A 26,093-nucleotide genomic window follows, 5' to 3' on the forward strand; every position below is an offset into this window, starting at 1 on the left:
ATAATACAATTACTGGAGATAATAAGGGAAACATATGAGATTTATTATTTTACAGTATTTAGTTTTCTTCTTTACATATACTAATAAAACCTATATATTTTAGGACACAGATAACACGCAGTTTCTTCCTTGGAGTCTGTAGCTGAACACATTTCTCAAAGACTCATCTGCCATAAAGCTAATTCTCCTCTCATTTACAGACACTGCAATCGGCATTAGCAATACTGCAGGAAATATTCATTACACGTGACATGAGAAATAACTACTTCATGAGGAGGACATCTTCATCTTCTACTACGGCTCTTGAAACATATTTAGCCAGAGTTCTTCACTGACTACATCTCCACCAGCCGTCTATATGAATGTTTCCCGTCTTCCCCGGACTGTAATCTTCTATCACATTAGATCTCATGTTTGAACAGAAAAAAGGCTTCTCCCCTGTGTGAATTCTCTTGTGCTTAACCAAACCTGATTTCCGGCTAAAACATTTTCCACATTCTGAACAGGAAAAAGGCTTCTCCCCTGTGTGATTTCTCTGATGTTTGATTAAACTTGATTTCTCTGTAAAACATTTTCCCCATTCTGAACAAGTAAATGGCTTCTCCTCTGTGTGACTGCTCTGGTGATTAACAAGATTTGATTACTGGTTAAAAAACTTCCCACACTTGGAACAAAAAAATCTATTTTCTGCTGTGTGAATGTTTTCATGTTTAAGGCTATGTGCCCACGATGCAGAAATGCTGCATATTTTTTACGCTTCTCCCTGGCAGGAAAAACGCATGCATTTTTTACATGCGTTTTTCCCGCCAGGTAGAAGCGTTTGTCAAGCGTCTTTGCATGCATTTCTGCATGCGGGTTATCAAGCGCTTTTCCGAGCGATTTTAGCATCACTTGGAAAAGTGCTTGACAACTTGTTCACACTATATAAATCCATGCAACCAGCATGGATTTATAGTAGTGTGACCAAGTTAGTTAAAAAAAAAAGAATAAGAATGTTAAAAAATAAAAAAAATAAGTTTATACTCACCTTCCGATGTCCTCCCGGTGTTATCTCCGTTGCGTCTGGTGTGTTGGGCAGCTCGCTCTGTTGTGAAGGACCTGCGGTGATGTCATTGAGCCATGTGATGGGTCACATGACTCTGACGTCATGGCAGGTCCTTCACAACAGCGCGACCATTGCAAGAGACGGGACGGAGCAGACAAAACACCGGGAGGACATCGGAAGGTGAGTATAAACTTCATTTTTTATTTTAAATTCTTTCTTTTACAGTTTCTATGGTACCCAGGTCTGGATGAGAGTCTCCTCTTCTCCAGACTTGGGTACCATCCGCACATAGAAACGCATAATATCCGTGTGTACAAATGTACTGACACGGATATTATGCGTTTCAATGCAAGTCAATGGCGGCGATTACGCTGCGTGTCCGCAAAATGAATGGACATGCTGCGGATTTTTGAGCGCAGCATCAACGCTGCGGAAAAATCCGCAGCATGGGCATTGACATTGCGGCTTGTCATTGGGGACCCTGGGGGCGGATTACCAAGCATTTCCCAAGCGTTTATGCTGCGGAAATTTCGCAGCATAAACGCTTGGAAAACGCATAGTGGGCACACAGCGCAAGAAAAGACTTTTCGAGGTAAAAACTTTTTCCATATTCTTAACATGAAAATGGCTTCTTTGTTTTAGGAGCAATTTGTTTTTTAATGCTTATTTTGTGACTTTGATTTTCCTTAGTAGTCGGTAATGAATTAGAAGACAGAACCTGTTTCAAATGACCAGATGACAGATCTTTGCTGTGAAGGGATGATGGGATATCTGGAGTAATGACATTCACTTCAATTGTATCCTGCGGGATCTCAAGATCATCTGATTTAAAAATTGAAGATGTCAGCTGTCCCTGTGATCTCCTGGTACAGTCATCTGCCAAGGATAAAACCAATTATTATTTATAAATAACATATCCTTAAAATTTATATTGTTGAATATTTCTAATTAAACTCTCCATAAAAATGTACTTTATGTAAAAGTATCATTATTTACCAAGAAAACATATCACAGAAAAAAATCAGCCTTACCAACACCAAATCAGATAACAAATGCATTAGCATTTTAGTGTTGGTTGGGTGTACTGGGGTGTCTGTCCATGTGGGGTGCACTTATATAGTGCTGGGCAGCCTTCCTGATGTAATAGTATGGGCATCATCACTATCCTAAGCCAGACACTGCATCACACCTACCTGTGTGACTGGCGTCCTATGCAAGCTTCATCTGTGTGCATCTTTAATACTAGGCAACCACCCCCTCCATGAATTGGTCGGTTTGTGAGTGGTTGCTTCATCAGTATTTTGCACCTGCGCTGCCCCCACCTTTATCATGGGGGTCTGTGGCATCCTGCTAGTGCATTTGTTATATGATTTGGTGTTGGTAAGGCTGTATCTTTTTCTGTGATTTTTTTTAATTTTGCCCTATGTTAGCCGTCATTATTCACCAAGACAATAACAGTTCACAGACTAATAGAAAACCTCATAGGATGAACCAGTGGATCGTAGTGTCCAACTGTTTGTTAATTCTGCCTCCCAAATATGCAATAAAAAGCCACCAAACAATGTTATGTAGGTGAAATAATACCAATAAAAACTTCTACTCATCTCACAAAAAACAAGTCCCCACTCAGATCCATCATCTGTCAATGGAAAACCAGAGGTTTCCACATTATTAGTGGTTCAAAGGCTTTTGAAAAGCAACATGGCTTCCATAAACCAATCCAGCAATATCCACTCTTCCAAAGTCAAATCTCACCCTCACTTCAAAGCCTTGCAGTGCCCCCAAGCCACATTTAGCATTCATGTATTTGACATTACTATAGTGAGAAGAACCCACTTAATTGATGCTGTGTGTCTCCTGGAGCACAATCTGGGCACTATGTGTTGGGTAATGAAATTATATATTTGTAATTTTCACTCTCCAACATCCACTGCGTGCTAATTTCCGGAAAGTGCCTGTGGAGTCAAAATAGTCACTACTCTATAATTTCCAAAATGGTGTCCCTTTATGAGGATTTCTACTGTTCTTGTTTTCTGCAATTTGGTCACATTAGGGCTTCTGCAAATGGTGTGTCCCATCTCCTCTGGGATCTGCTCCTGCGATGTCTGCTTCTCTCTCCAGAAGCCGCCTTATTCATCCTGCAGGCGGCGCTGGTGATGGAGGAGACGTCAGAACCAGAAGCCCTGGGCGGCGCAGGCTCTGTCAAGCCACTAAGATTAGGGTGCCTGGGACCATTAGTACTATCCAGTCTGGCAGTACGGGTGTGTGTGCTGTCCAGTTGGAGTAATCTGCTCCCTGCTTCAGCCAACTGGAAAGCACCACACCCTACTAAAGCTGGAAGCATATTGCCGGAAGCTGCCAGATACAGCCTTGTTCTCCTCTGGTTCAGTCCTCTGTGCTCAGCTCCCGGCTTGTGTATTTGTTTCCTGTTCGGAGAATCTCTAATCCCGTTTATTTTACTTAGCATTATATATTGTTTTGAGTATATCAATAGCCAATCACTTACAGCCGTACTACAGGCTTAAACCAATGTTAGTACGATTATTACAGAAACACACATATGGTCATATTATCGTTAGTTCGGCACATGATGGAAAGTTGCAAGGTTATACATCCCGGCTCAGACTAGATAGATAACAGGAGCAGGGTGTTTCATAGAATGTTCTTGAGAGAAAAGGTTCTTGTGAGAAAATTGCATGTGAAGCAGGAGAAAAGAATGAAAGAATGTATGCTATGCAAGGTGTAATAATAACATCATTTTAGAAGCTAGCACAAAATGAAGTAACTATAGCATGAATATCGATATGTCCTTTACATCAACCTTGTAACATAATAATTTGACACTCACTTGGTCAACCGTGAAGGGTCATTGCTGCCCTCCCTCAACAGCTTGGTGCCGTGACTCGGATCCCTAACCAGGGACGCCCCACCACCTCTGGACGTCCACAAAGAGAGACTTGCTTTCGGCCTCCCCCACTGGAATTGGGACTGATCATCCCCCACAAAAGCCACAGTAAGTGCCCAAGTTCTTTACTAGTGATACTGACCATTTGGCGTGGTTTCCACGTGGTGCGTGGTTGTTTGCAGTATGTCTGGATGTCTTGGTTGGATATAGTCAAAGGTGAGACTATAGGGGTGTAGTCCCATTAGGGGTCTGATATTGATAACTTTTAAAGTAGTACCACCTCGGATTGACAAGTGAATATTGTATGAATCTTCCTCAACTTCTGACAAAGATTCTTAGGAGACTGAACACTATTAGTATCAGTCGCGGCAGGTGATCGAAGATTGGGTAGGACACGCACACAGATATAAGTATATTGAGTGTCCGGAGGGCTGCAGACGCGAGCTCTCCTCCTTTCACCTAGTACCGTACGTGACTTCCCCGAAGGGAGGGGCGAGTCAGTGGAACAGTTGAGGCCGGCTGGACTCATACTGTGCACAAATCAAGGATCTTTGTCAGTCGAAAGGCAGCAGTGCAGTGATTAATCAATGTTTCTGTGGAGCAGAAAGAAAGTGTCTCCCCCTCAGGAGGGAGAGGATGTGATGACTATCATGGTCGGTTGAGAGGGGAAAAGATCATTTAAGAATGAACCAAAAGTGTTTAAGTTGTTAAACTTTCCCGTGGAGGGGAGACTTCAGCCTTCATTGTGGGACGAAGGAATCCGGCAGAAAAGGGGAAGATTAGTTGACTGTGAATTGTTGGAAGATGCTGAAAAGTTTAAGAAAGTTGCACATGAGATTTGTGGTGATGGATATGTTGAAATAGAGGAGGAGCCTGGTTATTTCAATTATCTTTATGTCAAGAAAGTAAAATTATCTAGCACTGTGACAAAGACTGGCTGTTTTGTGCTACAAAATGAAGCTGATGGGGAAAAGGTAGAGGAGGAAGTAGATTCCCCTTCCCAACTTATGTGTCCACAAACTGAATCTGAAGCCCCTAAAGAAGCATCCCCTACCCCCACAAATGTAGCCGTACCCCAGCCCCTGAATCCGGAAACTGAGCAATTTATACCTAAGGAGATTAAATACCCTGCACTTCCCACTGGTGGCCAGCCACCACCATATAACCCAGATGGCTGGCTTTGTAAAGTGTGTTGGGTCACCAATCCGGGATGGCGCGAGACGTGTTATAATTGTGGAACACGCAGACCCAGTGTTGTAGCACCAACCTTCCCATTACTTAACGCTGACGGTGGGTATTATGAACCATTGCCCCCATCTGCTCCCGCCATGGTCCACACTCCATTCGGGGAGACCCAGGGACCTCTGAACTCTACCCTATTCACCCTCTCCCAAACTGGGGAAATAGAACATGGACACGAGTACCAGGAGGTGGCGTCTGTTTTGCTGAATGGTCCTTCGGAATTTTCCACTATACTGAGAATAGGCATGGGGAGTACACCGCAACAGCAAGTTGGGATCATTGTAAACGCAGCAAATGCAAAACTATAGCATGGTGGGGGGGGAGGGCTAGCTGCAGAAATATGTCGTATTGGGGGGCCTACAATACAAACTACATCCAACGATTACAAAATATGATCCCCTGGATGTACCCAGGTCACAACACCTGCTTACAGAAACAATTCAAAACACCATAGCATATGCATCACAGCTTCATGCGGTCCCAACCCTAGCCCTGCCATTTATTTCCACCGGTATTTTTGGATATCCAAAACAAGACGCAGCCAAAATAATAGTCGGGGGTATAAAGTAATACATCGCCACGCATCCAACTAAATTGAGAGAGATAAGACTCTTGGCCATCGACAGGGATCTCGTTTATTATGCCGCTCAACTAATCAAACCCGATATCTGGTCTCCCCCAGTGTTCCCCTACCTCCAAGATCTCCCAACAATCAGTACTCATGCTGATTTCCCTCCAGCTCCACCCCCTCTCACAAAGATGGAGGAAATGGAGGAAGCGGACCACAATACCAGCCCACCCAAATATACCCCGTTTACCCCAGTACAGACAGATACTCTGTGTAACCGTCTCCCGGATCCCGAACATTCCCCAGTGGCTTTTTACAGGGGCATGGCCGCAAATAGAGAGATATATTCAACAACAAGGCAAGATCTTTTACACCTGCTCCGTGTAAAAGCCGGTGAAGGATATTATCCCATGGTAGAGGCAGCTGTCCCATATAATAGAGCATTAGACACCAATACGTATGAGAGTGGGGTTGACTTCTGTCAAGCCCTTAAAATATGGGCTCAGGATAAGTTGGCTGATCAATCCACTACCCTCACAGATGTCACTCAAGAGAAGGGAGAGTCGGCTGAGAAGTTTTATGGGCGCCTTATGCAGGTCTATAAGGACCTTGGGTTCTCCTTACATACTAAAACTCATTGCCAGCTGTTAGTATCCGCCTTTATCCAGGGGTTACGGACTGAAATCAAGGATGCGATATTGGCTGTATGACCAGATGTTGAGTCAGCCACCCCAGGAGATGTCCTAAAGGTAGCAAAAAGCTTCCAGAAAAGTGTCGCCCGGACCGCTTCTGCGGTTAAGCCCAAATCTAAACCCGCTGCAGTGGCAGTTGCGGCACCTGCAGTACCCGCAACACAGTATCCTCCCTTACAGCCCCACTATTACCCCATGGCGGTACCTGATCAGCGAGTAATGTATCCCGGGAAAAGGCCACTAGTGAATTCCTGTCTTCAGTGTTGGATGTGTGGCCGGACGGGACATTTCCAAAGGGACTGTCACACCCCTGCTAGCCAGTGCACCGCCCAAGCCCCCTATCTAGAAATAGGATGCCCAGCCCACGAGACTCACGAGAAAATGTCCTCCAAGACCATCCATTCTGAAATTGAGGCCAACCAGAGTCTGCCATCGTGATGCCCGTAACCACCCCTGGGCTCTGTTCATCTGTAGTTATCCCAATAGGAGGGAATCCGGTGAAGTTCATGGTAGACACTGAGGCGGCCAACTCCATTTTAAAATCCACTGAACTGCCCCAGGGTCTCCCAGTCCAATTTTCTAACGACAATCTAATATTGATCGGTGTAGATGGCAGACCTAACAAACACACTCTCACTAAACCTATTCCGATTGGCCCATTTCCAGAAGTAATGGCACAATTTGTCATATCCCTGATCTGCCCGGTAAATCTTTTAGGAGCAGACCTCTTGTCTAAATTCCGATCCCGAATTCAATACCAGGACAATGGTCAGATGATCCTTACTTTAAAGGATCCAAACTCTGATGCACACAGAGGAGGTCTGCATCTTACGGGCGCTACCCACGGTTATGATTAACATATCAGATACGATTGGAAATCTCCCAAAAGATCCCAGGTTAGCTCCATACACAGAGGAAATCCCTTCTCATCTGTGGTCACAAGGCCCAGACGACATTGGGTGATTGCCGGTAGAACCAATACAGGTGTACCTCAAGCCCGGAGCGCCCTTTCCCAAGGTTCGCCAGTACCCGCTCACACATGCACAAGAACAAGGTCTACACCAGCAAATTCACACCTTGTTAGAGAAAGGGGCACTAATCCTCTGCGTCTCCCCGTGTAATACGCCGTTGTTCCCCGTAAGGAATAAATCCCAACCGGGGCAGCCGCCCGCTTATCGATTGGTGCAGGATTTGAGGGCAGTAAATGCAGCGACAGTCTTGGAAACTCCTGTGGTGCCTAACCCACATACACTTCTCTCACAAATACCATCTACCGCAGCCTGGTTTACAGTAATTGATTTAGCAAACACCTTTTTCAGCATTCCACTACATAAAGACTGTCAGTTTCTGTTTGCATTTACATATCAGGGCAGGCAATTGACTTGGACGGTGATGCCGCAGGGAGCGCAGAATAGCCCTAATCAGTTTGCAAAGAACATGTCTAGCTGTCTGCTGCCGTGGCAGCTGGACAACTCTGAGGTAGTACTATTACAATACGTTGATGATCTTCTTTTGTGTGCCCCCACGGAGCAAGTGTCCATCAGGGCCAGTGTTAGCCTCCTCAAGCATCTAGCAAAACTGAATTGTCGAGTCTCAGCCTTGAAACTTCAGTTTTGCCTCAGTCAAGTGGTTTTCTTAGGCCACTGCCTTACTCAGGGTGCCAGACATCTCACAGAAGAAAGAAAGACCATCTACCTACTACCATTCCCAAAAGATCCCATAGAGCTGCAATGGTTCCTCGGACTATGTACATATTGCAGACAATGGATCCCAGGCGCTTCACGTCTGATGGAACCCCTATATGATGCATTAAAAGAAAACACTCTGGCTGGTGTAAACAACAAGGACCACCAAGAACTGCTGCAACAAGCCTTTGAGCAACTAAAATCAAGGATAATGACAGCCACTGCCCTTGGAAACCCGGATTATGTTCAACCTTTCCATTTGTATGTCTCCGTGACAGGAGGGCATGCAGCCGGAGTACTCACGCAGAGACACTGTACAAAGCAGCGCCCGGTCGGTTATTACTCAGCGCTTCTGGACCCGGTAGCCAGGGCCTCCCCCAGCTGTCTACGAGCGGTTCACGCCACACAGCAGTTACTTGAAAAAATGGCGGACATCATCCTTGGACATGAGACTCACATTTATGCTCCACACAATATTGCGACTGTTTTGGGTTTACAGCAACCTAAACATCGGTGCACACTGAGACACCTACGGCTGCAGTGTACGTTGATTTTGACAGAAAATGTGAAATTACATTGGTGCACCACCATCAACCCGGCCACCCTGCTACCAGCACCTGAAGGAGAGGGGAAAGATGCTCCACCACATGATTGTCTGGAACAAATTACTGCGGAGTCAACTCCACTTGTTTTAGTGGGGGAAGTACCCTTTGATGACCCAGGACTTACGTTATATACGGATGGATCCAGATATGCTGACACCTCTGGCAGGTTTCATACTGGATATGCTGTCACAACTGAAGATACATTGGTAGAGCCTGCAGCCTTACCTCCCAGTATGTCAGCACAGGAAGCAGAGCTCAAAGCTCTGATTGCTGCTTGTCAACAGGCTGAAGGAAAACGTGTGAATATATTTACTTACTCGAGATACGCCTTCGGGATTGCACACGACTTTGGGGAGATCTGGGCAAGGAGAGGCTTTGTCACGACTGCAGGTTCTCCTGTGAAAAATGCTGAAAGCGTCAGACAATTGATGGAAGCGGTACAACTACCAAGACAGTTGGCTGTTGTAAAGGTAAAAGCTCATACCCGACCAGATGCCCCTGAAGCAAGAGGTAATGCACTTGCTGATCTCCATGCTATGCAAGCAGCTCTTCTTCCAACATCCATGTCCATGGCTGTTACGCGGCAGCAAACCAAACAGCTAAATTCCGTGCCAACCCAGGATCAACCTGCAGAAAATCATCAACCGGTCCCTCCAATCACAAAGCTACGCTGCACATAGCAAAAAGTCTCTAAAGAAGAACACCAGTCATGGAAGGAGGCGGGTGCTAAATTGATAGATGGGCTATGGAAAAAGGGACAACTGTATTGTTTGCCTCGACTCCTATATCAGGCCGTTGCAGCCTGGGCCCATGGACCGGTGCATTGAGGGAAGAATCAAGCTTTGCTACTGGTACAGAAACTCTATTGGGCCCCAGGAATTTCCACCGTGTTGAGCGCACAAAAGAAAGGTTGCTCAATATGCCAAAGCTGCAACCCAGGCAGATTACAGAATGTACCGACAAAACACATTGCTAAACCAGAGTATCCGTTCCAACGATTGCAAGTTGATCATATCACTCTCCCTAAAGCAGGACGATATGAATACTGCTTAGTGGTAGTGGATATGTTTTCCAGCTGGCCAGAAGCATTCGCCGTTCCAAACATGACTGCCAAGAAGCTGGTCTCTGAAGATGTTTGCCGGTATGGAGTCGCAGAAGTTATCGAAAGTGATCAGGGACCAGCCTTTTCCTCATGCGCATATCAAGAAATACTTACCGTGATCGGATCAACAGTGGCGCTGCATACTCTTTACCATCCTCAGTCAAGCGGCAAGGTGGAGAGATTGAATAGCACACTGAAAAGGCAATTGACCAAAATGATGCAGGAGGATACGGCCCAGTGGCCTGAACTCCTTCCCATTGCACTGTACCACATACGCACCACCCCCATAGGGAAACAAACTGTCACCCTATGAGATACTATTTGGGTCACAACCAGCTATAGCTCGATTTACCCCACAACAATTATCAGAAGAAACAGATCATGTTGTGCAATATGTGATTCAGCTTGCCAAAGCCTTAACTAACACCCATGCGTTAGTATCATCTTCTATTCCAGATCCAGCTGATGCAGAAGGTTATCATAACCCTCAAGTCCGGAGATTATGTGTATGTGAAGAGGCATGTACGGAAACACAGACTAGAACCATTGTATGACGGACCATACCAAGTGCTCCTTACAACCCCAACAGCAGTAAAACTTGAAGGGAGGTCAACATGGATCCATGCTTCACATTGCAAACGTCAACCATCCTGAGATATTTTATGATAATATGTATGGTTAGATTAATCAATACCTGGAATAGCCTACAACAGAGTACTGACCCTTTTAATAACAAGTTCATTACTCACCACCAGATTTTGGTACAAGAATTGAGTCAATTAGAGAACAACCTGATCAGTGACTGTTGGATATGTACTCACTCACCAGTTTCAGCCACTAGTATGCCTTTTCTTGCGGTCCCAGTCACTCTGGAAGAAATACTAAACTGGCCCAATTGTAGCGACGCCCTTGCTAATAACGCTACTAAGTTTAGTAGATTATGGAACACCACTGTATCTCCCCTGGTGGCAAGGAAATCTTACTGCCACCAGTAGACACCTACAATGTCTTGCCCTTAAAGGAAACAAATGGGTGCCCAGAAACAAGTCTTCCTTGACTAATTTAGGCTTCATACCAACTGAAGGTCTACAAATCAGTTTTAATGCTACTCCTAGTACGGCAGATGCTTTTAAACCGTCATTGTTGGAAAGATACATTCATAATCACTCATGGGTACATGCAAATCTGTTTATAAAAGGTACCAATGATACATGTTATAAAATATCTGGTAACATCCCTTGCAATGAATCTTCTGAATATAAGCCTAGTGATCCAACATGTGGCAATCCGGATATTGGATACTGTAGCCCCCTGGGACAAATGCCTTCATGGTGTATGTTATCAAATAACACAGTTTTTATCGATTTGGTACATAAATTAGTATTACTGCACTCTGCTTTATGGGATCTGCCATCAGCCACAAATTGGGTCTGTGGGAATAATGCGTATAAATGGCTCCTAGTCAGAGTAGGGGGGACTTGTACGTTGGCCCGGCTAACTCCAGCCATTTATCTTATTCCCCATAGTAAAGTAGATATGAGAACCATCCCTCTTCATACCATCTATAAATGTGCCAAGGACAACACTCCACGCCCATCAGTAAGACCTCATTTAGTACAAATGAGTATGCCCAATAAGATAGCCAGTACTGTCTTCCTCTACCCTATAGTAACACAAATGTGGGACAAATTAGTGGAAGTCACTGACTACTTAGATGACCAGATTTGGAGTGTGCTGGAAGTAATTAATACTACTGTTGAGGTGCAGAATCAACTTATTATAGAGGCTAATCAACATACTTTAGTGCTGGACTATTTGACAGCAGCTCAAGGAGGGATGTGTCAGGTTATAGGCCCAGCCTGTTGTCACTATATTGACCCCGGCTCTACCATACGGTTAAAGACTAAAATGGAAGACATTAGGAAACTCAGGGAAGAATATAACAAACATAACGAATTGACCAAAGACAGTTGGTGGTCTGATATGTTCTCCTTTTTAAATCCTGCTAATTGGTTTAAAGGGATTGGTGGATGGATTGTTGGAATATTACAAGGAGTGTTGCATATTGCTGCTTGCATCTTGTTAATATATGTCTTACTAAAACTAGTCTTTTATTGTATCCCATTTTGCATGAGGAAAACCTGCCAGTCATCAGAGAGCAAGGAGAACGCTGTTAACAGACATCCAGTGCTACTGTACACGGACCTCCCAGATGTGACCAGCATTGAGGACCTGGACGGCAAGGGAATGATGACCTTCACCCGCACGCCCCGACCAACCTCACGTCTGAAGATCAGAGCTTTATGATTATATCAACCAACAAGGGGGGATGGACATGCCGCGATAGCCTCGATTGGTAACAAGGGCACTAATTGAGTGAAGACCAATGTCCCTCAGGCTCAAAGCATGACCCTGGGAAAGCACCTCTAATGTTGATAATAACATAATTTTTAGGGGGGAAAATGTAAAGGACATATTGATATTCATGCTATAGCAACTCCATTTTGTCTGCTTGTTTTAAAATCATTTATTATCACTCCTTGCATAACATACATTCTTTCCTTCTTTTCTCTCGCCTCATCTTTCCCACACTAACTTTTCTCACAATAACATTTTGTATTTTGTCAGACATTCCGCTCCTGTTATCTAACTAGTTTAGGCCAGGATTGACCTTGTAAAATTCCATCGTGCTTCGAACTAATATGACCATATATGTGTTTCCGTAATAATTGTACTAACATTGGTCAGCCTGTAGTATGACTGTAGGTGATTGGCTATTGATATGCTCAAAACAATATAAAATGCTAAGCAAAATAAACGGGATCAGAGATTCTTTGAATCCTCCCAATACAGAACATTGTTTTCGTATGGTTTTCTGTGGATTGCAATCAACATAATAATTTGACACTCACTTGGTCAACCGTGAAGGGTTATTGCCCTCCCTCAACAAATCCATGAAACCAGGGCTCGAGCCATGGCCACACATCTCCTGCAGACGTGAATAAATGTATATTACAGCCATCAGCCACGCACAGCTTAGAGATATATCATGGCACAGGTGTAATGTTTTCTGTATAGTTTATCACAATCTGGTTTGAAGTTAGTCGGTTTTAAAAGAAATTGAAAAGTCAGGATTAAGGGTAAATCAGCTGTTATTGTACAGAAATTCACACTTGGCCCTCACTGCACATTTAATATTTTCAATCATAAAAGTTAAGTTAGGTCAGGGAGACTGGACCTGGTCTTGTAGGGACCATATGAGCACATTCAGCAGCACAGAAGGGAGAGAAGGTAGATTCATCCAATAAGATATCAGGGATCTAGGAAGCCAACAGCATCATTACCCTCCGCTTTCTCTTACAGGCCCATCATAATATTTTTCTTCAAGTGATTTTCTCACTTGTCAGCACATTCTACATACGCTGTCATTTTACTTTGTAGTTTACAGATCTGGGCAGGTAACGGTCAGCATCTCCTAATCCCAGGGGGTAGGTGGATCCTCCAGGTTGTAAGTTCTATGGAAAAGGTCTTTCAATGTTCAAAGCCATTCAAACAGTTTTGGGTGGAAGAGAATGTTGTGGTTTAGAGGCAAAATGGTGATCACACGATTGTGATACGGCCGGACTACACCACTGATAAAGCAGCCACAGCCGGTGACTGAGAAGAATCTGTGACTTCTCTGCATTTAGTGGTTACTACTCACCTGGGTAGTCATATGTAGGAATCTCCTCTTTACACCGCTCATCACCCCTCACATATGTCTCTGTAGTATCAATATGGGTCAGATCTTCACCCTGAAACAAATATTATAAAAGTCACAGACAGATGGAGAAGTCACATCTATGATCAGCTCTAATCCTGCCATCTCCACCGTTCTCATTACACAAGTATAAAACATATAATACTGGTGGATAAAACAAGACTGAGCACAAGACCTTCACAACCGTCTACACATCATAGGGGAGATCTCATGACACCTTCTCTCCATCTACCTGATGATCCTGAGGAAAATTGGGATCTTCTTGTTTACAGTCCTGTGGAAGAAGAGGATGGGGACATCTCTCTGGTGTTGTCCTCTTACTGGATAGATCTGGAGGAAACACATACAGGGACTGAATTCATTCTTTACATACAGATAATTATAGGCCGTGTGTATTCAGTCCTGTCTATTACCTGGTGATGTGAGGGGCTGGGGAACCTCCATCATGACGTCCTTGTACAGATCTTTGTGTCCTTCTAAATACTCCCACTCCTCCATGGAGAAATAAACAGCGACATCCTGACACCTTATAGGAACCTGACACATACAATGATACCGTCATCCCCCCGATCCCTTCATAGCGTTACTGTATAATGTCCCAGCATTCCCAGCAGTGTCACCTCTCCAGTCAGCAGCTCAATCATCTTGTAGGTGAGTTCTAGGATCTTCTGGTCATTGATGTCCTCATGTATCAGGGGGTGAGGTGGAGGCTCTGTGATTGGGCTCAGGGATCTTCCCCATCCCTCAGACACAGGGTCCTGACAGCGCTCTCTGGAGGTCTTCTTCACTACTGTGTAATTCTGGTTATAGAGAGACACATTAATAAATCTCACTAGAGACATTTCCAGAGTCCTCACCTCTCCAGTTCTGTCCATCTGTTATTCCCATAGATAAGAATGATGTAATGTGACGTCATCAGAATCTCTCACCTCTCCAGTAAGCCGGAAGAGGATCTCTAGGGTGAGGTGTAATATTTTCTCAGCCATCTTGTCTCTGTCCATATCCATCTTTGATGCGTAATTCAGGAAAATTCTCTTATATAGAAGATATTCACTAAGAGGATCCGATATTGTAGAGACCAGAATGAGAAGATGATGAGCCGATGTAACATCATAAAAATCCTGTGTAATACAGTTACTGGGAATAATAAGGGGAACACATGAAGAGATTATTGTACAGTATTTAGATTCATTTACATCTACTAATAAAACCAACAGTGGTGTGAAAAAGTGTTCGCCCCTTTCCTGATTTCTTATTCTTTCACACTTAAATGTTTCAGATCACAAAAGAAATTTAAATATTAGACAAAGATAACACAAGTAAACACAAAATGCAGTTTTTAAATGAAGGTCTTTATTATTAAGGGAAAAAGAAATCCAAACCTACAGAGCCCTGTGTGAAAAAGTGATTGCCCCCCCAACTCCCCATTAATCTTTGGGAAGCGGAGTTCAATTTCGCTAGCCATATAGAGGCCTGATTACTGCCACACTTGTTCTCAATCAAGGAATCACTTAAATAGAACCTGCCTAAAAAAGTAAAGTAGACTAAAAGATCCTCAAAAGCTAGCTATCATGCTGCGATCCAAAGAAATTCAGGAACAAATGAGAAACAAAGTAATTGGGATCTGTCAGTCTGGAAAAGGTTATAAAGCCATTTCTAAAGCTTTGACACGCCAGCGAACCACAGTGAGAGCCATTATTCACAAATAGCAAAAAACATGGAACAGTGGTGAATGTTCCCAGTAGTGGCCTGCCGATCAAAATTACCCCAAGAGTGCAGCGACGACTCATCCAAGAGCTCACAAAAGACCCCACAACAACATCCAAAAAACTACAGACCTCACTTGCCTCAGTTAAGGTCAATGTTCATGACTCCACCATAAGAAAGAGATTGGGCAAAAATGGAAACTCCCAGAACTGGAAGTTGACCCGACATCACCGATGTCCCAGTCTCAATGATTGACTGGGCTGTGGGCGAAGTTTCATCACTTCATAGCCCAGCATCTCGTGGGCTTGCGGCACTCTGTTAATGAAAGCAGTGAAGAGAGAGCGCACACGATGCTGGGCTGTGACATGTGGTGAAACGCTGCCCACAGCCCAGTCAATCAATTCCGGAACTTGACGTGAAGTCACCAGACATCAGAGGCAACTGCAGCCGGGGGTCACATGATGGTGCTAAGAGGACAACGATAGCGCCGCTCACAGGCACATTTGGAAACACAAGGTATTTGAAGAAAGCCTTATTTCCTAGGTTTAAATCCATCTGACAACTACACATTGCAGTGGATAACCTCTTTAATGTGACCATCTCTTAATGTTTTGATACACATGTCCAACTGTTCAATGTTTCAGTACTGTAAGATGGCCGCCGGACAGGTGTGACGTGCAGAAGTAGTGCTGTTGCTTTAAAAGCATTCAGCAACTATTAGAAGTAACAGAATCACAGGAGACAGGAAGTGTTGTGCTCCAGAAGCATCCAGCAACTAGAGGGGTTAACACAGTCACAGGAGAAGGGGAGTGTTTTAGCAGAGCCCCAGGGGGATTGTGGGGAAGTTGTTTACTGGCTGTCCAGAGCCAAAGAGAAAGGTGGCTTATGATCTGTATCTGTATCTGTATCTCACAGAAGGCAAGAAAACAGAATTCAGGTCAGGAGGGAAGCTAAACACAGGTCAGATAGACTCCCTGAGCTAACAGTGTGGAGTATTGTCGACCAGGAAGATAAGGACTGGAAGGAATCTTGTCATAGGGATCGTCTCCCTCATCAAACCCCCCCCCCGCTCCATGCAGGATAAAGAATGCTGTGTACAATTGAGTCCTTGTGAAGGAAAAGCCTGTGGTTGTGTATGCATTTAAACTGTGCTGTACTGTGCTACAGGATAATAGACTGTGTACTGCTGTGCTGCAAAGAAGATTGTACTGTTATTACTGGAGCCTGTTGCTCAAAGAGACATGTACATTGCATTGGCCATGCCTCATTAAATGTTACTGTTCTACCGTTTATGAGGACTCTTTCAAATGTGTCTGGTCAGCAATTTAATCTGTCCTGTGCCTCAGAGAAGCTGCAGCCTATGGTCGCCCGGAATAACTGTTCCCCCAGAATTCCAACGAATTCATTTAATCGGTCTCGCCCCTATCTGAGCTTAGGCGGCGTGCATGTAACACAGGTGCTTGAGGGGAGATATATATCATCGAGGTTGGTAGCTTTGGTGATGTAAGCCTTGGAAAGCAGACTCAAGGACAGATAGTGCTGAGGGTTAATAGGGCATATCAGGGCCGAGTTTACGAGCAGTCAAAGAGTGGGGCTCACATAGTCCCAGCTGGGGGTGTGGCAGATAAAATGAAGACCAAGTGTCTCACTCAGTGTCTGTGACTGGAACTGTGGAGACCTCCAGGCTGTTTGCTAAAGGACACTGACCCAAGTAGGCGAACTCACAGCACTGTCTGAACTATTTACTTTCTGTTTTTCACTGTGTCGGAAAAGGGCGTCTTTTTGTTAGCTTATGCTGAGTGGTTTATGAAGATCTAATAAACTAGCCTGGACATTTTAATGAAACTGGTGCCTTCCTCAACCGCAGCTGAGTGAGTAGAAACCCTACAGAACTTTTTGCACAACTTGCTGTTCTCTAACAAGGAGCTTAATGGCAAAATTCACAACAAGTGTTTGATCCATGAATCGCCCAAAAAATTTAGGCGTTAGAATTGAAGCAGGATGTTTTTAGATGAAAGTGGTCACTGAGCTTTGAGTGTCACAGAGTGTCATCATTAGCAGGTTGCAATAGAGATACAGAGAGAGTGGAAAAGTCACAGAAAGGCAGAGAAGTGGACATTCTTTGGCCACACTCCACACTGATGACTGCTTCATTGTGAACAATGCCTTTCGGAACTGGATGATGAACGCCACACAACTGCAGGCACATTTAAGGGAGGTGAGAGGCACCCAAGTGTCATGTCAGACCATTCGAAACAGTTTACATCAGTGTGGTCTGCTAGGGTACCTGACCACACCACCAGGCACAGGCGTCATCGACTTGCATGGACCAGGTAGCATCTACGCTGGACGAGGGAACAGTGGACTTCAGTGCTGTTCATTGGTTAAAATCGATTCATGCTGAGCAGAAATGATGGCTGTCAACGATGTTGGAGACATCAAAGAGAGTGCTATCCATCAGCGACTGTTGTCGCCAGTGAGGGTTTTGTTACAGTGTGGGCAGGTGTGTCTAGTCAATACAGAACTGCCCTACCAAACCAAACAGCCAAAGAATAGGTGGAAAAGATCTATAAATGCCCTAGCGTTTCCCTCTCTATCAGCACACCTACCTAACGTGGAGGTTGGCACCCTGTCCTGCGCAATGGCGCCCCCACTCATCGGCGGCGGTCCCTGACTATATGTCCCTATGACACCTCTATTTCAAAGAAAGGAGTTAAGGACATTTGCTTATTCAGGCCATTCGGGTGTACCGTTCTGAGGTTGAAAATCCAACGGGTCTACCTCTGTAAAATCGACCTATCCCAGTTACCTCCTTTCACGGGAGATGTAATTTTCTCGACCCCCATAAATAGGATCTTCCTTACATCCCCGTGATGCAGTAGGTTGATGTGATTAGCGACCAGTGTGTCTCTTTTATTCCATATATCTCGTATATGTTTCCCCACCTTCCTACGAAATTCTCTTCTTGTTTTTCAACATACGCCACCACACACTCACATGTGCCGTTATAGATGATGCCCTTAGTGCGACAATTTATGAAGTGCCGAATGGAGTACCTGATACCAGTAACATTGCTTCTGAACTCTGCCTGACTGGATCGATTCACACATCTTACATCTTACCCCACATGTGAAACACCCTTTGATTCCTCTGTCCAACCAAGTTGGGGTGGTTCTCAGCTGATACTGGCTACGCACTAGTCTATCCCTCAAAGATTTACCTTTTCGGTATGTGATTTGTGGGTAAGGTGTGATCTCATTATCCATGTCTGTGTCCATCTTTAATGCTCCTTTGGAGGATTGATCTAATCTCCTCCTCTCTATTGCAATATCTCATGACGAATCGTGTAGTTTCACTTTGATCGGGTTTTTTAAGGCCTCGTTGTATGCCTCCCTCAAGGCTATTTCGGGGTAACCTCTGTCTTTAAACCTTATCTTGAGGTCATCTGCCTGCTTCTTGAAGGACCGCAAGGTAGAGCAATTCTGGTGCATTCTTAAATATTGTCTCTTGGGGATTTCCCTCCTGAGGGGCGCCGGATGGTTGCTCTCCCACTTCAGGAGGGAATTTGTGGCCGCTTCTTTCCTAAGGGTCTTAGTGATAATTTCACCCTTGGAATTGATCTCAATTTTAATGTCCAAAAAGGCCAGGCTAGATGAATTCAACTCATACATAAAATGTAACCCAATATTGTTGACATTGAGTTTCTTGACAAAATCCTTGAACGTCTCCTCAGTGCCCTTCCAGATGACAAAGATATCATCAATGTAGCGGAGCCACATGATAATACTCTCCTCAGGGCACTGCGAAGTGTCACCAAAAACAATAGTTTCCTCCCACTAGCCCAGGAGCAGGTTGGCATACGATGGTGCACACGGACTGCCTATCGCGGTGCCACTGAGCTGGTGGAAGTACTCCTTATTGAATAAAAATAAATTTTTGATCAGGCAGAATTCCAGTGCTTTCATCACGGACTGGTTATGTCTCTCGTACTGTCACCCCCTGGTACTCAAATACCGCGTCCAGAACGATCTGATCTATAAAACTGTCACACTAGTTAACCCCTTCAGTGAACAGTGTAAAAAATAAAAAAGGTGGCAAAAAACTATGGTTTTTCATGAAGCCGCCAAAAAAGTGAAATAAAACACCATCAAAAAGTTAAATTTAAATTAAAATTGTATCACAAAAAACATCATCTTGTCACGCAAAAAGCAAGCTGTAATACAGCTCCGTCAGCAGAGAAGAAAAAAAATATAGCTGTCAAAATATAGCGATGCAAAAATGATTAATTTTCTATAAAATTGTTATTATTGTGTAAAAGCGCCAAAACATAAAAATGATATAATTGTAGTATCGCTGTAATCATACTGAACAGAAGAATAAAGCTGCCTTTTAGCACACACGGAACAAGATAAAAAAATCCAAACAATTGCTTGTTTTTGTTCATTCTTCCTCCCAAAAATCGGAATAGAAAGCGATCAAAAAATGTTATGTGCCCGAAAATGGTACCAATAAAAACATCAACTTGTCCCGCAAAAAGCAAGCCCTTAAATGACTCTGTAGGCAGAGATAATGAAAAATTATAGCTCTAAAAAAAAAAAGGATCTTTTAGTGTGTGACAGCAGCCAAACATAAAAAACAACCCATAGAATAAAGTCGTCTAATCATTTATACCACATGAGGAATGGCATAAAAAATAAATAAAAACTATTCTTCACCTGCTGTTGATTTGTTCATTCTTCCTCCCAAAGATCGCAATAAGGCTTGGCGCACATTTATCCTGCGCTCTACGCTGAGCGCTTACATCAGGGTTTCCGTGTAGATCTCTGAAATATGTGATTCAGATGGAACCCCCGGTGGAAGATTCCCTATAATAGGGCAGATTAAGACACTGTGGACTCAAGTCTGTCCTATGATTTGGCAGTGTCCATATTTTTAAGCGTGCATAAAAGCGCAATAGACCAAAGTTTTGTGTACTTCTGAAAAAAAGACAATGCTAAACACAGACGAGATGGAGTCCACAGTAACTCTGCTGCCTCATTATAGTGAATGGGTTTTATCTGAATCATGTCACTCAGAGATTTACAGTGGGGGGAAATAATTATTTGATCCCTTGCTGTTTTTGTAAGCTTGCCCACTGACAAAGACATGAACAGTCTATAATTTTAAGGGTAGGTTAATTTTAACATTGAGAGATAGAATATCCATAAAAAATCCAAGAAAATCACATTGTATAAATTAGATAAATTTATTTGCATTTTGCAGTGAGAAATAAGTATTTGATCTCCTACAAACCATTATGAGTTCTGATTCCTACAGACCAGTTAGACGCTCCTAATCAACTCATTCCCTGCATTAAAGACAGCTGTCTTATATAGTCACCTGAAAAAGACTACTATCCACAGACTTAATTAATCAGTCAGACTCTAACCTCTACAAAATGGGCAAGACCAAAGAGCTTTCTGAGGATGTCAGGGACAAGATTATAGACCTGCACAAAGCTGGAATGGGCTACAAAACCATAAGTAAGACGCTGGGTGAGAACGAGACAACTGTTGCAATAGTAAGACAATGTAAGAAATACAAAATGACTGTCAATCGACATCGATCTGGGGCACCATGCAAAATCTCACCTCGTGGGGTATCCTTGATCATGAGGAAGGTGAGAGATCAGGCTATACACTACACGAGCTGGAACTTATTAATGATCTCAAGGCACCTGGGACTACAGTCACCAAGAAAACCATTTGTAACAGATTACACCTTAAAGGTTTAAAATCCTGCAGTGCCCTCAAGGTCCCCCTGCTCAGCAAGGCACATGTGCAGGCTTGTCTGAATTTTGTCAATGAACACCTGGATGATTCTGTGAGTTATTGGGATAAGGTGCTATGGTCAGATGAGACAAAAATTGAGCTCTTTGGCATTAACTCAACTCGCCATGTTTGAGAAGAATGAGTAAAACCCTAAGAACATCGTCCCAACCGTGAAGCATGGTGGGGGAAACATTATAGTTTGAGGGTGCTTTTCTGCAAAGGGGACAAGATGACTTCACCTTACTGAAAGGAAGATAGATGGGTTCATGTCCCATAGAAAACTTATGGAGGGAGTTGAAGCTCTGAGTTGCCAAGCAACAGCCTCAAAATCTTAATGATTTAGAGATGACCTGCAAAGAGGAGTGGACCAAAATTCCTCCTGACATGTGCGCAAACCTCATCATCAACTACAAACAACGTCTGACTGCTGTGCTTGCCAACAAGGGTTTTTCACCAAGTATTAAGTGTTGTTTGCCAGAGGGATCAAATACTTATTTCTCACTGCCAAATGCAAAAAAATATCTAATTTATACAATGTGATTTTCTTGATTTTTTTGTATATTCCATTTCTTAATGTTAAAATTAACCTACCCTTAAAATTATAGACTGTTCATGTCTTTGTCAGTGGGCAAACTTGCAAGAACAGAAAGGGATCAAATAATTATTTCCCCCACTGTAGATGGAAACCCCAATGTAAGTGCTCAGCGTAGAGCGCAGGATAAATGTGATCGAAAATGTTATGTAAAATGTTTTCAAAAAATGCTTCAATTCAATCTACAAAAAATGCAAGTCCCCGCTCAGGTGCGTCTTCTGTCAATGGAAATATATGGGGCTTCCACGTTACTGGTAGTACAAAGACTCTGCAAAAGCCTGTGCTAAACAATTATAGATGGCTCTGTAGGAGTTATTAATATACCTGAATACATTGTGTACCTCTTGTTACCCTATCACAGCACTAGTTGTATTTTGTCGACTTGGATTTAGTCTCTACCAACCATATATGTGGTGGCGGCTCTAGAGGTGGAGGTTAATCGCCTCCAAGATTTCGTCCGAATATCCCTCATCCTATGAAATTCTGTGCCTCAACACGTCCGATTATCCACCACACTTTTATCCTTCAGATGGAACCTGAAAATACATCTCTTTAACCACTTCGCGCCAGAGCCTGTTTTTGCCTTCGTGACCGGGCCAATTTTTTCAATTCTGACCACTGCCAGTTTATGAAGTAATTACCCTGGAACGCTTCAACGTATTCCCCTGATTCTGAGATTGTTTTTTCGTGACATATTGTACTTCATGATAGTGGTAAAATTTCTTCGATATCACTTGCGTTTATTTGTGAAAAAATCGGAAATTTGGCGAAAATTTTGAAAATTTTGCAATTTTCAAACTTTGAATTTTCATGCCCTTAAATCAGAGAGATATGTCACACAAAATAGTTAATAAATAACATTTCCCACATGTCTACTTTACATCAGCACAATTTTGGAACCCAAATTTTTTTTTGTTAGGGAGCTATAAGGGTTAAAAGTTGACCAGCGATTTCTCATTTTTCCAACAAAATTTACAAAACCATTTTTTTAGGGACCACATCACATTTGAAGTCACTTTGAGGGGTCTTTATGACAGAAAATACCCAAAAGTGACACCATTCTAAAAACTGCACCCCTCAAGATGCTCAAAACCACATTCAAGAACTTTATTAACCCTTCAGGTGATTCACAGGAATTTTTGGAATGTGGAAGAAAAAAATTAACATTTAACTTTTTTCACAAAAATGTTACTTTAGACCCAATTTTTTTATTTTTACAGGGGTAACATGAAAAAATGGACCCCAAATTTTTTTGTGCAATTTCTCTTGAGCGTGCTGATACCCCATATGTGAGGGAAAACCACTGTTTGGGTGCACGGCAGGGTTCGGAAGGGAAGGAGCGCCATTAGACTTTTTGAATGTAAAATTTGTCTGAATAATTAGCGGACGCCATGTTGCGTTTGGAGAGCTCCTGATGTGCCTAAACAGTGGAAACCCCCCACAAGTGACACCATTTTGGAAACTAGACCCCTTAGGGAACTTATCTAGATGTGTGGTGAGCACCTTGAACCCCAAGGTGCTTCACAGAAGTTTATAATATTGAGCTGTAAAAATAAAATTTTCACATTTTTCCCACAAAACCGTTTTTCATCCCTTAATTTTGCATTATCATAAGGGTAATAGGATAAATTGCACCATGAAATTTGTTATGCAATTTCTCCTGAACACGCTGATACCCCATATGTGGAGGCAAATTACCGTTTGGGCACATGGCAGGGTTTGAAAGGGAAGGAGCGCCATTTGACTTTTTGAATGTAAAATTTGTTTGAATAATTAGCGGACGCCATGTCACATTTGGGGAGCCCCTAATGTGCCTAAACAGTGGAAACCCCCCACAAGTGCCACCATTTTGGAAACTAGACCCCTTAGGGAACTTATCTAGATGTGTGGTGAGCACCTTGCACCCCCAGCTGCTTCACAGAAGTTTATAATATTGAGCCGTAAAAATAAAATTTTCACATTTTTCCCTCAAAAAATGTTTTTCATTCCCTAATTTTGTATTATCATAAGGGTAACAGGATAAATTGCACCATGAAATTTGTTGTGCAATTTCTCCTGAACACGCCGATACCCCATATGTGGAGGCAAATTACTGTTTGGGCACATGGCAGGGTTTGAAAGGGAAGGAGCGCCATTTGACTTTTTGAATGTAAAATTTGTTTGAATAATTAGCGGACGCCGTGTCACATTTGGGGAGCCCCTAATGTGCCTAAACAGTGGAAACCCCCCACAAGTGCCACCATTTTGGAAACTATACCCCTTAGGGAACTTATCTAGATGTGTGGTGAGCACCTTGCACCCCCAGCTGCTTCACAGAAGTTTATAATATTGAGCCGTAAAAATAAAATTTTCACATTTTTCCCATAAAAAATGTTTTTCATTCCCTAATTTTGCATTATCATAAGGGTAACAGGATAAATTGCACCATGAAATTTGTTGTACAATTTCTCCTGAGTACGCCAATACCCCATATGTGGGGGAAAACCACTGCTTTGGTGTACGGCAGGGTTCGGAAGAGAAAGAAGCGCTATGTTGGCTGGGATAGGCAGCAGACACCATGTCACATTTGAAGAGTCGCTGACATGCCAAAACAGCAGAAACCCCCACAAGTGACCCCATTTTGTAAACTACACCTCTCAAGGAATTCATCTAGGGAAGTAGTGAGCATTTTTTAATTTTTAAATTTATACCATTGGGCAGTGAAAAAAGCATAATTATATTTTTACCACAAAAAAATGTTTTACCCTCAGATTTTACATTTTCACACAGGGTAATGGGTAAAAATGGTGCCAAAATGTGTCACACAATTTCTTCTAAAAGTGTCAATACCCCATATGTGGCTGTATCGTACCACTTAGCCATACGGTGAGATTTGAGGGGGAAGGAGCGCTATTTGACAATTGGAGAACAAATTATTGTAGAATAGGCATTTGGATTTGGGAGCACAAAATTTTCTGAATTTCTTTTGGGGGGCAAGGACCATTTTGCTTTTCCAGAGCCTTTCTGCTACCAGTAACTTGGAAGTCCCTTATATTTTTAACAGATGATGGACCTGAGTGGGGACTAGCTTTTTTTGAGGACTGAGTTGAAGCTTTTATTGGGAACATTTTACGTAACATTTATCCGGCGCTCTAGGCTGAGCACTTACATCGGGGTTTCCATCTAATTTTCCAAGTGATGTAATTCAGATGAAACCCCTGCAGGATCCATTCACTGTAATGAGGCAGCAGAGTTACTCTGGACTCCGTCTGGCCTCTGTTTAGTGGTGTCCTTTTTTTCAGAAGTGCACAAAACTGTGGCCAACCGCACTTTTATGCACGCCTAAAACAAATGACACCGTGGGATCCCAGGCTAGACGGCATCCACAGTGGCCTATATCTGCCTCATTACAGGGAATCTTCCATCATTGGTTCTGGCTGAATCACGTATTTCAGAGATTTACACGGAAACTCTGGTGTAAGTGCTCAGTGCAGAGCACAGGATAAATGTGAGCAGAGCCTTACTGGGATCTTTGGGAGACATAATAAACAAATCAGTAGCAGGTGAATAATATTTGTTTTATTTATTTTTTATGCCGTTCCTAGTGTGATATAACTGATTAGATTACTTTATTCTTCGGGTCGGTGCGATTACAGAGATACCAGATTTATATCGGGTTTTTATGACTGACAGCTGTCACACACTAAAATACGCTTTTTTTGCAAAATCTAGTTTTTGCATCACCATATTTTGAGAGCTATAATTTTTCCATATTTCGGCCGATAGAGTCATGTGATGGCTTGTTTTTTGCGGGACGAGTTGAAATTTTTATTGGAACCATTTTTGGGCACGTGACATTTTTTGATCGCTTTCTATTCCGTTTTTTGGGAGGTAAAGTTAACAAAAACAAACACTTCAGGAATTGTTTTTTGAGGCTTTTTTTATGCCGTTCTGCGTGTGGTAAAAGTGATCAGGCAGCGTTATTCTTCGGGTCAGTACGTTTACAGCGATACTACACTTACTGTATTTTTTTCATGTTTTGGCGCTTTTACACAATAAAACAATTTTATAGAAAAAAAAATATTTTTTTTGCATTGCTTTATTCTGAGCGCTATAACTTTTTTATTTTTTGGCTGATGGAGCTGTATGGCGGCTTTTTTTTGCGGAACAAGATGACGTTTTCAGTGGTACCATTTTTATTTCTATTCTGCTTTTTGATCGCATTTTTTTCCACTTTTTGTTTGGCGATATGATGAAAAAGCATATTTTTTTGCTTCGTTTTTTATTTATTTTTATTACGGTGTGCACAGAAGGAGTTAATTAGTGTGACAGTTTTATAGCTCGGGTTGTTTCGGACGCGGCGATACCAAATATGTGTACTTTTTTTGGTTTTGTAATAAT

At 42.9% G+C, this 26,093-nt stretch overlaps 1 protein-coding gene and 1 pseudogene across 1 annotated transcript in view; one reads left to right on the top strand and one right to left on the bottom strand.

The window, feature by feature from the left end:
• LOC141182646 (uncharacterized) overlaps nt 1-22,782 on the bottom strand; it is a 359,124-nt gene extending 336,342 nt beyond the window's left edge. The window contains exons 1-6 of the mRNA XM_073660807.1: nt 22,055-22,782; nt 14,534-14,741; nt 14,225-14,404; nt 14,018-14,141; nt 13,837-13,934; nt 13,548-13,638 (exon numbers count right to left, since the gene is read on the bottom strand). Of these exons, the coding sequence (XP_073516908.1) occupies nt 13,548-13,638; nt 13,837-13,934; nt 14,018-14,141; nt 14,225-14,404; nt 14,534-14,611 (571 nt within the window). The 5' untranslated portion in view covers nt 14,612-14,741; nt 22,055-22,782. The remainder of the gene's footprint in view (nt 1-13,547; nt 13,639-13,836; nt 13,935-14,017; nt 14,142-14,224; nt 14,405-14,533; nt 14,742-22,054) is intronic.
• Nucleotides 1-26,093, top strand: part of LOC141182657 (uncharacterized) — a 1,085,038-nt pseudogene that overhangs the window by 926,864 nt on the left and 132,081 nt on the right.

The sequence above is a fragment of the Phyllobates terribilis genome, unplaced genomic scaffold (genome assembly GCF_046119375.1).
Source record: "Phyllobates terribilis strain yellow unplaced genomic scaffold, ASM4611937v1 Scaffold_35__1_contigs__length_13245226, whole genome shotgun sequence".
Taxonomy (NCBI): domain Eukaryota; kingdom Metazoa; phylum Chordata; class Amphibia; order Anura; family Dendrobatidae; genus Phyllobates; species Phyllobates terribilis.